The sequence below is a fragment of the Triturus cristatus genome, chromosome 9 (assembly GCF_964204655.1).
Source record: "Triturus cristatus chromosome 9, aTriCri1.1, whole genome shotgun sequence".
Classification (NCBI taxonomy): Eukaryota; Metazoa; Chordata; class Amphibia; order Caudata; family Salamandridae; genus Triturus; species Triturus cristatus.
Genome location: NC_140592.1, coordinates 268,292,656 through 268,311,200, shown reverse-complemented (window position 1 = coordinate 268,311,200; position 18,545 = coordinate 268,292,656). Strand labels below are relative to the sequence as shown.

General features: G+C 49.2%; 1 protein-coding gene across 1 annotated transcript in view; it reads left to right on the top strand.

Moving 5' to 3' along the window:
* The window catches only part of IPPK (inositol-pentakisphosphate 2-kinase), a 324,563-nt gene that overhangs the window by 138,100 nt on the left and 167,918 nt on the right, over nt 1–18,545 (top strand). Inside the window, exon 4 of the mRNA XM_085624891.1 lies at nt 6,842–6,908. Within this exon, the coding sequence (XP_085481017.1) occupies nt 6,842–6,908 (67 nt within the window). The remainder of the gene's footprint in view (nt 1–6,841; nt 6,909–18,545) is intronic.

The following is an 18,545-nucleotide window of genomic DNA, read 5'->3' as shown; positions in this document are numbered from 1 at the left end:
CCAAGAAGGGCAAAGGGGGCCTACGCCCTATCTTGGACCTCCGGAACGTCCATGCCTTCCTCCGGAAGGAAAGGTTCAAAATGTTAACTTTGGCTCAGGTTCTAGCTGCCCTGGAGACTGGATGATAGCGTTGGACTTGCAGGACGCATATTTCCACATCCCCGTCCTGCCGGCCCACCGGCGTTCCCTGCGGTTCACGGTGGGTCAGGAGCACTTTCAGTTTACCGTGCTCCCCTTCGGCCTTACCAGTGCCCCTTGAGTGTTCCCGAAAGTGATGGCGGTGGTCGCAGCTCATCTGCGCAGATCAGGGGTTCCAGTCTTCCCCTATCTCGACGACTGGTTGTTGAAGGCGGGCTCGCCCCAGGCAGTCGTCTCCCACCTCCAGACTACGGCGCATCTCCTGCATTTGCTGGGGTTTTCCATCAAGGTGCCGAAGTCACACCTGAGTCCCTCTCAGAAGCTCCTCTTCATCGGAGCGGTTCTCGATTCGGCGCAGTTCCGGGTCTATCCGCCGGAACAGCGGGTCCGGGATATACAGTCCCTGATTCCCATCTTTCGGCCTCTATCCTGGGTTTCGGTCAGGCTAGTGTTGCGGCTTCTGGGCCTGATGGCCTCCTGCATCCTACTAGTGCATCACGCCAGGCGGCGCATGCGGGCTCTGCAGTGGGACCTGAAGTTTCAGTGGGCCCAGCATCACGGCAACCTGTTCGACCATGTCTTGATCTCGGAGGGCACTGCACAGCAGTTGCAGTGGTGGCTCACGGACCGCGATTGGGTCACGGGCAAGAGCCTCTCCCTTCCCCAACCGGAGCATGTCGTAGTGACGGATGCGTCCCTCCTGGGATGGGGTGGCCATATGGGAGAGGTGGAGATCAGAGGCCTCTGGTCTCCGGCGGAGTCTCGCCTCCACATCAACCTGTTGGAGTTGAGAGCGATCCGACTTGCACTGAAAGCCTTCCTTCCCTCTGTCAGGGGAAGTGTCGTGCAGGTGTTCACGGACAACACCACCGCCATGTGGTATTGCAACAAACAGGGCGGGGTGGGGTCGTGGACCCTTTGTCAGGAGGCTCTGTGCCTCTGGACGTGGCTGGAACACCAGGGCGTCACCCTAGTGGTTCAACATCTGGCAGGCTCTCTGAACGCCAGAGCAGACGAACTCAGCCGCCGGTGCATGATGGATCACAAATGGCGTCTAAACTCCGAAGTGGCGCAAGGTCTCTTTCAGCAGTGGGGAGAGCCTTGGTTAGATGTATTCGCCACCGAAGAGAACGCGCAATGTCAGCAGTTCTGCGCGTTGGAATTTCCAAGGCGGCACTCGCTCGGCGACGCTTTTTGTCACGAGTGGAGTTGCGGTCTGTTGTACGCCTTTCCGCCTATACCACTTCTGCCCAGAGTGCTGAAGAAGATCAGGCGCGACCGGGCCCAAGTCATCTTGGTGGCTCCGGATTGGGCACGAAGGTACTGGTATCCCGAGCTACTCAGTATGTTGACCGATCCTCCGATACGTCTTCTCCTTCGGGAGGGTCTTCTGTCGCAGCAGCAGGGGACGGTCCTCCACCCGAACCTGTCCAGCCTCCACCTCCATGCGTGGAGATTGAGCGGCGGCAGTTGATGCCATTTGGCTTGCCTCCTGAAGTCTGTGATATCATTCTGGCAGCCAGGCGTCCCTCCACAAAGACGGTATACGCCTGCCGGTGGAACAAATTTGTGGCATGGTGCACAGCAAAGGCTGTGGATCCCCTCTCCGCCCCTCTTTCTGAGGTTCTCCTCTTTCTTCTTTCTTTGGCCTGGCAGGGCTCTGCCCTGGGCACCTTGAAAGGTTATCTTGCTGCCATCTCTGCCTTCTTGCGGCTTCCTGATCAGCCTTCTCTTTTCAAGTCCCCTGTGGTTACACGCTTTCTAAAAGGCATTACTCACACGTTCCCTCCTGTCCCTTTTGTAATGCCTCAGTGGGACTTGAATCTTGTTCTCACATTTCTAATGTGCGCTCCCTTTGAGTCTCTTCATAATTGTCCTCTTCGTCTGCTGACGCTTAAGACTGCTTTTCTGGTAGCCATCACCTCGGCTAGACGGGTGAGTGAGCTCCAGGCTTTATCATCAAAGCCTCCTTTTCTCTCTGTTCATCCGGACAAGGTTGTCCTTCGGCCTCGTCCCTCCTTTCTTCCGAAAGTGGTGACCCCCTTTCATCTTGGGCAGTCTGTCACCTTGCCCACCTTCTTTCCACCTCCGCATCCTTCCAAAGAGGAAGAGAGGCTCCACCGTCTGGACCCAAACCGTGCGCTCTCCTTTTATCTGGACCGCACAAAGCCGTTCCGGGTGGACGACCAACTTTTCGTTGGATACGTGGGTGCTAAGAAGGGGAAAGCTGTGCACAAACGAACCATCTCTCGGTGGGTCGTTCTGTGCATCAAACTTTGTTATTCCTTGGCAAAAAAGGACCCTCCTGTTGGGCTGCGCGCCCATTCTACTCGGGCCACGGCGGCTACTACTGCTTTGGGACGGGGTGTCCCTTTGCAGGACATCTGTCAGGCGGCAACGTGGGCTTTGCTACACACGTTTGCCAGGCATTATTGCCTTGACAGCCAAGTCCGGAGGGATGGCTTCTTTGGCCGTTCTGTCCTCCAGGACTTTCTGGTGTGATCTTGGTTCGCAGACCCACCACCGGGGATGGTATTGCTTGGGTATTGATTCTAAGGTGAGGAATCTAACGTGTTTCTTTCAGATGAACAAGTTACTTACCTTCGGTAACGATGTATCTGTAAGAAACATTAGTTAGATTCCTCACCGACCCACCCATCCTTCCCGTTCTGCGAACTGACATCTAGGGTTAAGGCTATCCCTTTCAGGGCCCTAGTATTTTTTGGCACCAGTGTCGGTATCTTGCATGGCTCTGCGTTCCTGGCACGGAAGGCTATGTACAAGAACTGACGTCAGCGCGCGAGGGTGGCATCTAAGTACTCCGACGTCATTCCGGCGCACGACGACGGTGACTGACGCGGAGCCGCAGACGACGCCTAGCGACGCGCAAGGGGTATTGCTGACGAAAAATCTTCCGGATCCAGTCTGACGCCTGGGGATATTCTAAGGTGAGGAATCTAACTAACTAATGGTTCTTACAGATATATCGTTACCGAAGGTAAGTAACTTGTTCCCTTTGACCAGAACAGCCAGCAATTTATCACTGGATCGGTATGCCACCAACACTAATGCTACAAAGGAATGAGGTTCAGCTTGAATACCCATCAGCTCTTTTCAACGATGGCTCTGGCAGGCTGAGTTGTGCGGTTGCAGAAAACTTACTACATCCACCCTAACCCAGATATTAAACTGGTGCGGTGCCTGCCAAGGGAGCTGTCTGAGTAAAGTCTTGCCCATGTCCTCTGAACTTTATTTAGATGTTGATTTTCATTGAACCGTTCATATCTTTCTCAGTTCTGTTGAGGTTAATCTAGTTCTTTGGATTTGCGAAGATGTTCTTACCCCAGACTGTTTACCAGCCATGCAACGGTTCATTAAATTGTTCCTGAAGAGCATTTCAATGTAAACCTTATGGTTACATGGTCATCCTTCATGAAACTTAATGTGTGTCTTGAATCTATCCTTAGCAAAGCACTGTGGTCAATTGCAGTGCAGCCAGCACAGGCCTGCCATGTTCACTCATCTCTGACACCTTCTCTTGAGCTGATGACCCCATGCTTTCAGACTTCTAGTTGGGAGTCTCTTCTGAAGTCACAACTCCCTCAACAGAGTTTTGCTGTGGGTGAGGAGAGCTGGAACACTGCAGTGAGATCTATATCTGTATGTTGTGAAACAGATCCAGGAAATCCTCCACTTAAATGTGATTGAGTTCAAATTGGTCGTGTCCTTAGAAGTTTTCCTTACAGTAATGTAATCCTGAGTAGGAGTGCTTCACACAGCGCCAACACCACGACCCTCTTGTACATAAATAAGCAAGGGCACACTTGCACCTCTGCTGCTGTCAGTAGAACTGTATTAGCAGATAACGTGAGAGGAAATGGTATCCGTCCTTAGTACCATCAGCAAGAAAGGGAGCACATCCACCTTCTACTGAGTGGTGAATTCTACACCCTCTTTCCATCATTGTTCATTTGCAAAATATGGTGCTCTATGAGCTAACTTTTGTCCACCTAAGTATCTTTGAAAATATAGATATCCTTCACCAGAGAGCAGTACCCCAGCACATGGATAAAGTTCTGTAATGTTGCCTTGTCACAGAAAGTCAACTTGCTCAATTGCATATAGATGGACCAAGTATTCAGGTTCTTCATTGTGCTTTAGGATCTGTGCCTCTCTTAACATGTGTATTCCATTGAGGCAAGGAGGTGTTTAGTCTTCCTCACACCATTTCACGAAGATGCTAATGGAATTTTAATTGAAATAGGTATGTTTTTGTTCCATCCTTTTTTCTGCCCCCACTCCGCTCCTTGTCTGTGAGTATGTTGCGCAACCTTTATTATTGGTATGTTATAATTTTTTATGTAGACAGAACTGGTCTCTGTTCCACGGATCCACGGTTGGACATCTGGCAGTAACATCTTCTATTTTCCACTGGTTCTCCTTGTATGGAACAGACCCACAGTTTTGTGTGCTAGTACATTCCAGCAAAGCTAAAGTTGCTTATTTGGTAAACTCCTTTTTTTTTTTTTGTTAAACTAATTTACTTTAGGTTTCACAAAGTCAAAACACAAACACAGTAAACAGTAATGAAGAGACAATGTGATGGAGAGCGAGAGAGAGAGAGAGCGAGAGAGAGAGATCTAGTTATCTAGACCGTGGTAAATTTGTGAGGGCGTTCTCTTAAAAACATATATCTGTATATATAGCTATATGTGTGTGTAAAATCTAGACCGTGGTAAATTTGTGAGGGCGTTCTCAGTTTCAAAACTCCATTTTTTTTTTTTTTAAATTTCAATATAATATTAACAAAATAAATAATATTGTACCCCTTTTCTTCATTTGCCAGTTGTTGATTGTGTTTTGTAACCCTACCATCCATGCCTGTCTTCGCCAGTCTGAATGATATGGATAGCAATGATTTCATAATACCCGTCTATCTCTACTCCTGACCATATCCATATTGTGATTATTTTATACTTGGTGTCAATTATTATCCCTTTATCTAGAGACGTTCTTAACATTTCTACAAAGTGAAATTATATCTTCGAGCATATCACCGGGCCTTAAGTGTGCTCTGCTTCTCTCCATCTGTTAGAACTTCCAATAGCAGTTGTGGAGCACCCTGGAAGACCTGTCCCATTCAGAAAAGCAGAAACTCTTCTCCAGCCCTCTCTACTCCACTGGGGCCTGTAGAAGTCACTACCTACAGGTGGGCCCACGTTTCTGTCATACTTGATTCCAGCACAATCTGCTGGAACCCAGTTACGGAGATCAGTTTGTCTCTTCTTCAACCACAGAAGAAGAGGCGGACTGAGCACAGCCCATGTTGGGACACGGAATTTCTTTTGAGTAACTTTGTGAATTGTGTGATCCCTGGAACTACTGCATAATATCTGGGTAATAGGCTTGTTCTTTGTAAAGGGTATGGACTTTCTGTACCCGCTGCCCCAGCGGGTGAGATTGTTCGTCGATTCACCACCTTCGCCCATGCAACTGAGCTTTCATTAAGCTCCTCACTTATCGCATATAAGTAGTATATCATGTAAACCCCTCTGTGCTGTCACTGCAGCTCAGAGACCATAATCTCTTTTTCTTTGAAGCTTAAAAAGACAGCAAGGGGGCTCGGTATGTAGCAACTGTTGAGGTAAAAACTGAATGACGTAATCTAATCCGGGATACTCTTCAGGATTTCATGGCGGGTTTAGGAGCCGGGCATCAATGAGGTTATATGGTTCAACCAGGCATCCAAATCCCATTTTAAGTAAACTCTCATTGGATTTGGCAGTGCATTTGTATGGTATGCGTAGATGTATACAGTGGGTTAGTGGAAAATATTCATATTGGAGCTTGGGTCATACACAGTGATCCACAAAACCTATTTTCTTTGAATCTAATGTTCGGATTACCTAGGAATTGAAAAGTGGGCAGTTCGTCAAGCCTTCGTTCATATAACCGTTTACATATCTGGGGAACCATCGTATTTACTTATTAGAGAGGTGGGACCTTTACATTTTCTCAATTTTGAAGAATAAGCCCCTCTTGACATGTGGCCCATAAAAATCCCAGTTATTTCCCTCCATGAAAATTACTGTTACCAGAGGCCTCGGAAGAGATGAATTAACAGGAATTATGATACATTTTTGAGAAATAACATACAGAAAACCGCCTGGCTGTGCAGATTTGCACTTTTTTCCCTCGCTATTCCACAAGGAGACTTCGCCTGTTTGCAGCAGGGCGACATTCCTGGGTGAAATACAACTCATCAGCGGTGCTCCCACTGGCTGTAGAAATCTATGGCTTTAGTAACTTTACTTGGCCCGTTGGTATAGATGTGTCATTAATAATAAGGGCCAAAAATAGAAACTGACGAGTTTGCAGTGATACTTTATTTCCTTAATAATCTGTTAAATTCTCTGTTCTATTTAGTTTCCAACAGACCTTTGTTCTCCTCCTACTGTTCTTCCTCTAATGTGGAAATTACACACATAGTGCTAATAGCTCACAAATAAGATTAAGGGCTAAAGAATTTCGGATAATTTTAATATTGTTCTTCACTCTGAGACGAAACTATGCCTTGCTCATCACCAGCCTTTTATCTATTTTAATTTTCATATCTAAACAGTTATGAAGATGACATGATTTGCAACTGTTTGTCTATAATGTAATAAAAATGTATTAATGCATAGGATATCCTTTGTTATAGGAGGTTGTCCAGCTACCTTTGGATTTTTTGAAACGACTCTGTTTGAAGATCCAGTCTGAAAGACCAGGTAAGAGCCATCAAATAAAATTGTTCATGCAGACACACTCCATTGACACTCTTTTTATTCAACACTATTAGCCTCCTTCTGATAGGTTCTATATTCTACTTACATCTTGTAGGACGATTCTAGAGTTAGTGCAATGGAGAAATATATTTTTGGAGATGTCACGGTGTTCGGCCCTGCTCCTCATACGCTATCATCAACTGCATTGCTGTCTTTTTGGATTGTTGAGGTTTAGGATTCTTCCTTATTTTGGTTTTACCACCCTCTTTCTCATGAAAAAGAGAAATCAATCGAATGATAAGGTTTTTCTAAGTCTTTCTCCCTATGACTTTCATAATATAGTAGATGATTGAACTTGCTAGATGCTATAAGATTGAGGTGCGAACTTCGCCCAATCAGGTTAGCCTAACACAAAGATAGCATCCTGGGAGCCATAAAGAGCTATATATAAAAGAAAAAATACTCCCCTTTCCTAGTGTGCTGGGTATCGAAAAAATATGACTTACACAGGATCACCTTCCAGGCTGCCTTAAGATTACTCTGGACATATAAAATAGGTAATATGACAGGGTGACAGGGTGCTCAGGCTATCTTTTTACGCTTCTCCCTATTTTGCCATATGCCAAATGCTTTACAAAGGTTCAGATGTAGTCTCTTACCCTCTATGACTGCTTCTTCAGCCGACCTCTGCACCACGGATTCAGCAGAACTTCAAATCAATTGCAGTGTCTGCTCACCTTCCTTGTTGCGCAAATGTGTATCTGTCCGGGCAGGGTCCCCTTCCTTTAGCTGTAGTCGGGCTGGAGGTACCAATCCGCGCCGATGGTGGCTCACCAAAATGTTACTTGAACATAAAATACTTTGAAAAAAACAAGAGAGAAGAGGTGTTTGACCAAACAGAACCAGTTCATTTATTCAAACTGTGTGGCCAGGAGATCAACCACTGGCTTAGGTTCTGAAGACTGTCAACGTACAATTGATTTTACATGGGTTTTATACATTTCTTTGAATGCCATAAACCGTTCTGGCGATCCTTTTGTAGTAAGGAATGGTAACTGCTGTCTTTGGAGTCATAAAGAATGTATTCAATGAGGAATTCAGATGAGCCTCGACCTTGCGTAGACACCATGCAGCCAGTGGGTAGCGTGCAGATGTCTGGCCTGCCTGGGGAACACTGGATCACTGTGTGTGATGTGTCTTGAATGTGCCATCTGACTTTATAGTGTTTTGGGTATGCACGTACCCCTCCGGCCATGTGTGCTTTATTGGGGCCTATTTCCTTGGACCATTGTGGAATCTGTGGGATTGATCCGGGATTTCCTGTTCCTGTGTTTGTCTGCCGGCTGCTTGCCACCCCACCTGTGACCTGTCAATCAGTGACCTCGGGCCTCGATTTCAGCACCTGCCTGACTACGTATTTCTGAGTCGGGGTTGACGTGTAGTTCATACCAGGCAAATTCATCAATAAAGGTGCAACTTCATTTTTATTCATGAATGTATCGTTATTCACATTGATATTGACTTTCTCAATATTCACAGTTGATGTAGCACTTGCCATGTTGATGATGCTGTGGTATTTGTTATATGCTAGTGCAGCACAGGCTGCGTTTACGATGCTGTAGTGTTCACGGTGTTGCTTACGTAGCTCTGGCTGTGTTGATGGTGCTGTACTACGATTTGCTGTGTTCATGGAGCAGTCGCTATGATGCTGATGTTTTGACTATTAATGTACAGCTGGCTGTGTTGGTGATGCTGTGGTATTTGTATGTTACTAGACAGGCTGTGTTTACAATACTGTAATATGCTGTACCACTGGATGCGTCGATGGAGCTGTGGTATTTGCTGTGCGTTGATGTAGGACATGCTGTGTTGTTGACACTGTAGAACTGGCTAAGTTCATGTTGCTCTAGCACTATGTTGATGTTGCTCTCGCACCCACTGCTCAAATCATTTATATCTGGGCCTGGCACAGAATTTGCAGAAGTGATCTCAAACCAGCCAGAATGTGTCTGCCCTCTTGTTATTGCGTGTTTCCAGACTCCAGCTAGTCTCTTCTCATTTAATGGCTCTTCACTGGCTAGCAGTGCAACAATGTATAAAATCAAAACTCTCTATCTTCACTTCTATGCTTTCCACAACACAGGTCCTGCTTTTCTCAGTAATTTCATGCAGCCCTACTCTCCGCTCTGCTAGGGGCCCTTAGATGGGTCAACTCAAGACTTGCATATGTGCCCAGGATCAGAGGAGCTCGAGCAAGAGCGTGCTCATTCCGGTTCCTAGCAGCTAAACTATAGCAGCTAAACTATATGGAACTCCTTGCCTCTCAGGCTGTATTTAAGCCTGAACGAGCCAGCTTTTAAGGAACAGCTCAAAACCTTGCCTCTCTGATTGAATGTGGTCAGCTATGAAATTGAGCAGGTTCTATAGGAGCTGGGGCTTTCTATCTGGGCTTAATAAGATTGCGGCTTTCTATAGGAGCAGGAGTTACAACTCTGAATCTGAACAGACTGCAGGTGTCACAGGGACAAAATGCATCTCTGTCCCCACAGAATGCATTGTTGGCCTGCTAGTAACAGATCCTACATTCCAACATATGCATACAGATGGGAAGACTGGGCACAATGAGCCTTGCGAAAGCCGCAGGCCAAATTAGCCGAATGGGGCATAACACGTTTTGGCAGTTTTTCAAAGAATGGAATTTTCAAATCTCTGAACAAGTTCAAGAGAATGATTGTGCAAGCAGGAAGCATGAACAAGCATGGAGTGGCATTGGCTTCTAGCCTATTGGCTTTGCCAATAACGATGTTTTAATGTGTTTGTTAGAACTTTTATACAGAAACATTAAAAAACAGACACTTGTGCTTGCATATATGCACATGAACAGGTGATTGACTTTTAAAAGTTTTTTTTTTTTGTAAACTCTTTTTATGGGTACATGCTCAATTCACAATACATTTAAGGTGTATTATACCCCGGAAATTCCGGCACTGCGTTCAGTGTAAACACCATGACATAAGTATACATTTTGTAAAACGATCAACCGTAGTGCTGCTCCATTCAAACTGCCACCCCCCCCACCCCGGTCCTGTTTAGTCGTGTCGCAGTCCCCCTCCACGCACGCTGCATCCGCGCAGTGTACCAGTAGGTGCTAAGTGTGCGATGTTATGTGGGCAGCGCCCCGTTCCCCTACCATTTTTGTGGGCAGCCCCTGCTCATGTATATGTTTTTTTTCAGCCGAGCAACACCAGTCTAGGTGTGATTTCTTAGCCATTATTTTTGGTGCGGCGACCGCCCCCCAGCATCTTGCCACATTTTGCTTTGGTATCAATGCTACCAGGAATAGCCAGATTTTCGTGTATCGTCGCCATGTCTCCTCTCCTACAATTTGTATAAGGAACCACTTAGGTTCGATTGGGACTGGTTGACCCACTACCTTGACCGTGATACGTCTTGGCCACATCCCCTCTTGCAGTGGCTTGTCCTCACGCGTCCTATGCGTTGTAGCAATGTTTTGGTATAATATGCTCGGTGGAGAATTTTGAGTTGTATTAATCTGAACCTAGCTCGTATTGCTATCTTCCTATGCCTCTACAGCGCCTCCACTGGTTCCTCGTCATCTAGATTTTCCAGGTCACCCTCCCATGTGGTCCTTAATGGGCCCAGAATATCCATATCCGTTGAGTTATTTATTATTTGTTTGTATATGAGCAATATTGTTTTGCTGGTTAGTGGGTCTGTGAGCACTCGGTCTTCAAAGGAGAGGCTTCTACTAGGGTTTCACCTTCGGTGAAGTGCTTCCTAAGGGCTTGTCCGAGCTGTAGGTATTTTAACAACTCACCCATTCCCATTTTGTATTCTTGTTGTAGTGTTTTGAATTTAATGTAGGCTTGGTCTCTCCACACGTCCCTGAGTTTTTCCAGATCCAACAGTCTCCACTTACAAAAATTCTCCAGCTTTTTGACCTGCGGAAGTACAGCACTGTTCCAAAGTGGGGTCCTCTGTGTCAGTCTTCCCTCCCAACCTAGGTGTTTTTTTAACGTGCTCCATACTGTAATGACCATGTGGGTGTGGGTAGAGACCACTCTTGACCTCCTCTTATCATAAAGTAATGGGAAACACCCCTCCCCTCCCTGCCCTATCTACCCTCCATGCTGGGTCAGTTCGGTCCCCAAACATCCAGTCATTAATTGTGACTAACTGTGAGGCCCAGTAGTAACTTTTGATATTTGGGATGGCTAAACCTCCTTCATTGACTCCTATCTGTAACTTCCGGAGCGCAATACGTGGGGCTTCCCTGCCCCAAAGCAGGGAACGCAGCTCGGCCTCCACCCTCTGGAAGAAGGTGTGGGGAACTTCATAAGATGTATTTTGTAGGGTATATAAAAGTCGGACAGTGTCATCATTTTGTATAGGGCTGCTCGACCCATAAGTGTAAGGGGAAGCAAACTCCACTGTTTCACAACTTTTATGAATCTATCCAGTTGTGATGTTTGATTAAGACAGTGGAATTATTGTGGTTCTCTGGTCACCTTGATTCCCAAATATTTGAAACTCTGTGTTTCTGTGTGGACTTTGTATCTAGAGGTCAGGTTGAGGCTGCCACCCGTCAGTGGAAATAGGAGAGATTTGTCCCAGTTAATCTGGTAACCCAAGTAATCTGCGAAAATAAGGAAGATTTGGAGTTCTCTGTCTACTGATTGTCGCAGCTTTATGTAAGTACAGTAAAATGTCATCCCCATAAAGGGAAATGAGTTCCTCCCACTCCCCTCCCCTGGAATGCCCCAATGAGGGTCCTGTCTGTTCCATGCTGCAGTTGGCTCCAGAGCCATGGTGAATAGTAGTGGTAAGAGGGGGCAACCCTGCCTTGTTCCTTTTCTGTAGGGGAAACTCCCTGGACACTGAGTTAACTCGTACTCTTGCCAAAGGTTGATGGTAGAGCAACTTCAACTGATGAGCTTAAGTCCAACCCCAAGGTGCCCTAGTACTACAAGGAAGTAGACCCATTCCACACTGTCAAAGGCCTTCCTAGCATCTAGGGACAGCAGTGCCGCAGGTTCTGTTGCCTCCTCCTCTTCCCCCCCCCCCCCCCCCTCCCTGTTATGTGGAGGACCCAAAAGAGTTGCCTTAAGTTCAGTCTGGTAGTCTGGTGCCCCTATGGGGCATAAATCCGGATTGGTCTGGTTGTATCAGGGAGGTGATCACCCTGCAGAGCCGCATGGAGTGAATCTTGGCTAATACATTCACTTCGTAGTTGAGTAGAGAGATCGGGCGGTGTGAGCTGCAATTTGTTGGTGATTTCCCTTCTTTTGGAATGCCCTTTATCAGTGCCGTCCTTTGGTTACGGGGAAGAGACCCCTACTCCCCCTTGCGCCAGCAAACATGGTCAGTAGGTGTTCTGCTATCTTGCTTAGTGTACATTTGAACAGTTCCACCTGTAGGCCATTAAGCCCTGCTGCTTTTCCTGATTGGAGTGCCCGAGTTGCACAATCTATTTCTTCTAATATGCGATCGCCCTCCAACATGTCCCTGTCAGTCTCCGTCAGTTTAGGTAAATGTATGTCTCGTAGGAAATCTTTGCATTCAGTCACCGATCTTTCCTTCTTCTAAGAATATAGCTCCTCATAATAGTTGGTGAAGGCCTCTGCTAGCTCCTCGGTAGTGTCACCCCTCTGCGTCTATAATCTTTGGGATCCACCTGTTCTTAGCTCGTCTCTTTTCTAACCATGCCAGGAGTTTGCCTGCCGTGTCCCCTACCTCGTACGGTCTGTGTTGAGTGGCCAAAGCCTGTGCTCTCGCGCTATCTTCTAATAGGCTTTTCAGTTCTTTATGCTTTAATTTTAGCTGGTGTTGCAATTCCTGAGTTCCAGCTGCATCCTCAACTACACTATCCCCCAGTTTGGATATCTCTGCCACCAAAATATCGCTCCTCACGTCCTTCCGGGCCGCCCTATCATGTCCTGGGCCTGTCCTCTCAGCACGGTTTTGAACGCCTCCCACAGTGTAACCACGAGTCCACCGAACCCAGGTTCTCACTGAAGAAGTGCCCGACTCCCTTCCTGAAATCTGTTGACAATATTTTATCTTTAAGGTACCAGGGATCTATCCTCGTGGGCAGAGTGTGGGTCCTTCTTGGGCCTCTTAGTGTCACTCCCACTGGGGCGTGGCCGGACACCCCTCGTGCCATGTGCTTCGCCTCCGTAAAGTTCCCCAGACCGCTGGTCTGTGTGAACAGGTAGTAGAGTCTGGAGAGGCTCCCATGAGCTGCTGACAGGTGTGTGTACTGTTTAGTTGTGGGGTGGTAGCATCTCCATATATCATTGAGACCCAGTGCTATCAGGAAGTCTTCTAAGTTGCCCACTCTTCTACCCGTGGCCGATTCCTCTCCCATCACATCTAGTTCTGCGGAAATTATATCATTCATGTCCCCTCCCATTATTAGGCGTCCCTCTGGGAGCTCCAGAAGTTAACGTCCCAGTGCGTCTGGTGTGCGAGTCTGTAGTCCCGGTGGTGCGTATACAGAGCAGAAATTAAGCCGTTGCCCCTCCCAGTAACCACTCAGTGCCATGAATCTCCCAATGTATCTGTTCATACCCTGTCCTTTCTAAAGTAAGGCGAGGTTCTGCAAAGAATACCCACCCCCTTGAACCCGTAGTGTAGCTTGAGAGTGCTTTCAATGTATAGCCAAAGTGATTCAGTGCCATGCACTGATTACCTCGGTGCTGCGTTTCCTGCATCAAGATGACATCTGGGGCGTGTCTCTTGATGAACTGCAGCACTTTAGTTCATTTAATTCTACTGTTAAGGCCGTTTACATTCTAGAGCCATATTCTGATTGTCTTCCTGTGACTATCATGTGATTCCATGAAGTGTAGTGTTTCCCTCCCGTGGCATCCCACCCGGGTGTGGTCGTCTTCTGTTACGATGAGGTGTGCGTGTCGTGAGAAGCTGTTGTCTGGTTCGCATCATGTGAGCATATCAATAAGCGAATATAACCATGCATCAATGAACCCTCCCTATTCCACCATGAATCCCCCTCCCTGCTAAATCGGCTAATCATACCCCAACTTCCGAACTGCAGAGAGCCTGTCTCCCTTTTAACTGTTTACTCTAAGTACACTATTTATGGGAGGGCGCCTCAGCCGCGCCGAGTACCTAAAAAGTTGGCAAGACTTATGACCCTTTTTCTTCACTTTGTCCTTGAGTAAAGCAAATCTATCTCCCTCACTGAGCATTGTGGTATGTCCTGAACAGATTGTCTGGCCTTGCCCTGGCCCCACAGAGATAAAGGAGTAGACCAATACGGGGCAACGCCAACGCCTCCATCCGGTACTATGTCTCGACTCTAGCCGGAGGTCTTCTCTTGTCCTGGTAGTCCTGTCCTTCTTGTTCAATGAGTCTCATCTTCATTACGGCTCGCTTCAGGGTTGTTCGTTGCTTCACTTTGTTCTGACTGTGTTGTCGCCTCCTTGTCTTGCTGTGATTCCCTATTGAGAGGTCTTGTCCCTTTTCTCCTGCGCCGAATGGCCATGCGCCATCCCTCCAGCCTATCCCACTCTTCTTCCGGAGATGTGAAGTGCCATGTTTTACCTTTCAATGTTATGCAGAGCTTTGCCGGGAAGAGCATCCTATATTTTATTTCTCTCTCCCTTAGTTCTCGTTTTACCCCTTCAAAACTTCTGCATTGTTTTTGTACTTGTAGGGTGAAGTCCGGGAAGAAGCGGATTCGGGTTTTTTCAAAGTGTATTTCTCCTTTGGCTCTTGCTGCCTAAATTATCGCGTCTCTGTCCCTGTAGTTGAATATTTTTGCTATTATTGTTGGAGGTGCCCCCGGTTTGGGCGCGGGCACCGGGGTCCGGTGGGCCCTTCCGATTGCAAAAATTTTGGTCGCATTGTGTTAGTTATCAAGTCTTTTTAGAAATAGATCCGCACTCTGACCCTCTGCTCCCGCCGGGACCCCACCACTCGAATATGGTTTCTTCTCGGCCTCCCCTCCTCGTCTTCGACTTTAGTGGCAATAATCTTCGTCTGGTGTGTCAGTGTTTGTACTTGTGTTTGTAGGCACTTTGATGTCGATTGGACCAGAAAGATTTGGTTTTCGGCCGTTGTGACTTTTTCGTTTCATTTCTGGATGTCTGCTCTGTTCAGAGTGACCTCCAGCATTACTGAATCTATTTTGGGCTCCAACGCACCCTTAAGATCCACAATGGCAACCATTATTGCTCCCAACGAGGGTTCCGCTGCTCCATCTCCCTTGACAGGCTGGGTGGGTCTAGGTACTGCGTGGTTATACATCTTGTTGGTTTGGCTACCCCCTGCCCCCTTTGGTTTCACAATTGCTTCTATCTGGAATGCGCCTGGTTAGTTCCTCATTCCGGATGCCTAGTCCTTATCTGCAGATTCAGTGCTAGTCCAGGGCTACTTTAGTGTTCCTGTCTCGGGGGTTTTACCTTTCAACTCCTCATGGGGGGTGGGAGGTGCTCCTCCCTGCTCAGTATAAACTGTCTTTCTCTGAGTCACCACTGACCACGGATCCACCGTGCCAGTTGGGTAGTCCACAGGATCCACGCGGCTCAATCGGACCAGAAAGGGGGTAGGGATAGAAGCCAGTAGCTGCTCAGTGTCTTTAGGTGATGGGCGGGGGGGGTGTGGGGGGGTGGGGAAGAGTACCAGCCCCTCTTTGGTGCCTTCCTGGAATCAGCTTGTGCCCAGTTCACTACCCCAAAGGGGCTCCCCCCTCACCTGGTTGTCCACGGGGCATCGGCTCAGTGTAAGCTCCTCAGAGTGTGTGCAGCCCAGGCCCACCCCTTGGCGGTTCCTCTGCCCAGGCGCCGTTCCTGATGCAGGACTCGCCCCGGTGCTCCTCCCAATGTGTCAGGATACAGGCCAAGCTAGGAATGCTCGCGGCCCAGTGTCTCCTCTGATTACTAGGGTCCGGCAAGCCCCGGTGCTCTGGTTGCCTCTCCCTGCCGCACCGCCGGAAGCGCATATCGCCTCCTCATCACCTCCTCGGAGTCTCCCTCCGCAGCGCAGGGAAGGGGCGGGATAGACTGACCTCTGATCCACGTTGCCACAGCTGTGGGTGTGGCACGCTCCTGTTACGGCTCTCGGCTCCCGAGGCGGCCTCCTCCGAAATCTCAATGCGCCTCAGAGTTCGGAAGGCCGCTCCAGCGCCTCGCCCCTGGCTCTCGCTTTAGTGGGTCTCGGACCCTTTCGCTGTCTTGAGGCCCTCTCAGGATGGTCTCTGGTTCTTCCTGTAGTGATCTCCTATCTTGGGGGAGATGTACTGGTCCGTATCATGGACGGATTGTGGGGTCCGCTCCTAGAATGTACAGAGCTTGCTCAACTTGGCGTCATCTTCGATCGCGCGTTAGCCACGCCCGACTTTTAAAAGTTTTATAATCAAGATTTGCAAAGCATTAAAAGATAGCTAGCCAAGCCGGTGCATGCACAGGCGGCCATCTTTGAATGTTTTGGTAAACTGTATTTACAAAAGCCTTCAAAGATGGCTGCCGTCCATCACACGTGCACTCTAGGGCAGCAGTTTTGGAATGGGTTAAAAGCCTATTTGAAAACATGGCCATTGCAAGCAGTGCTGGGGAGATGCCAAGACCTCTGCAAAACACCTACACACGCACACCTACGCCTACACAGACCTACGCCTACACAGACCTACGCCTACACAGACCTACGCCTACACAGACCTACGCCTACACAGACCTACGCCTACACAGACCCACGCCTACACAGACCCACGCCTACACAGACCCACGCCTACACAGACCCACGCCTACACAGACCCACGCCTACACAGACCCACGCCTACACAGACCCACGCCTACACAGACCCACGCCTACACAGACCCACGCCTACACAGACCCACGCCTACACAGACCCACGCCTACACAGACCCACGCCTACACAGACCCACGCCTACACAGACCCACGCCTACACAGACCCACGCCTACACAGACCCACGCCTACACAGACCCACGCCTACACAGACCCACGCCTACACAGACCCACGCCTACACAGACCCACGCCTACACAGACCCACGCCTACACAGACCCACGCCTACACAGACCCACGCCTACACAGACCCACGCCTACACAGACCCACGCCTACACAGACCCACGCCTACACAGACCCACGCCTACACAGACCCACGCCTACACAGACCCACGCCTACACAGACCCACGCCTACACAGACCCACGCCTACACAGACCCACGCCTACACAGACCCACGCCTACACAGACCCACGCCTACACAGACCCACGCCTACACAGACCCACGCCTACACAGACCCACGCCTACACAGACCCACGCCTACACAGACCCACGCCTACACAGACCCACGCCTACACAGACCCACGCCTACACAGACCCACGCCTACACAGACCCACGCCTACACAGACCCACGCCTACTCGCACACGCCTACACCTACACGCCTACTCGCACACGCCTACATGCCTACACACACCTACACGCCTACTCGCACACGCCTACACACACCTACACGCCTACTCGCACACGCCTACACGCCTACACACACCTACACGCCTACTCGCACACGCCTACACGCCTACACACACCTACACCTACACGCCTACTCGCACACGCCTACACCTACACACATCTACACGCCTACTCGCACACGCCTACACCTACACACCTACACCTACACGCACACACCTACACGCACACGCCTACACACCTACACGCCTACACACCTACACGCACACGCCTACACACCTACACGCCTACACACCTACACGCACACGCCTACACACGCACACGCCTACACACCTACACGCACACGCCTACACACCTACACGCCTACACACCTACACGCACACGCCTACACACCTACACGCACACGCCTACACACGCACACGCCTACACACCTACACGCACACGCCTACACACGCACACGCCTACACACCTACACGCACACGCCTACACACGCACACGCCTACACACCTACACGCACACGCCTACACACGCACACGCCTACACACCTACACGCACACGCCTACACACCTACACGCCTACACACCTACACGCACACGCCTACACACGCACACGCCTACACACCTACACGCACACGCCTACACACCTACACGCCTACACACCTACACGCACACGCCTACACACGCACACGCCTACACACCTACACGCACACGCCTACACACGCACACGCCTACACACCTACACGCACACGCCTACACACCTACACGCCTACACACGCACACGCCTACACACGCACACGCCTACACACCTACACGCACACGCCTACACACCTACACGCCTACACACCTACACGCACACGCCTACACACCTACACGCACACGCCTACACACGCACACGCCTACACACCTACACGCACACGCCTACACACGCACACGCCTACACACCTACACGCACACGCCTACACACGCACACGCCTACACACCTACACGCACACGCCTACACACCTACACGCCTACACACCTACACGCACACGCCTACACACGCACACGCCTACACACCTACACGCACACGCCTACACACCTACACGCCTACACACCTACACGCACACGCCTACACACGCACACGCCTACACACCTACACGCACACGCCTACACACCTACACG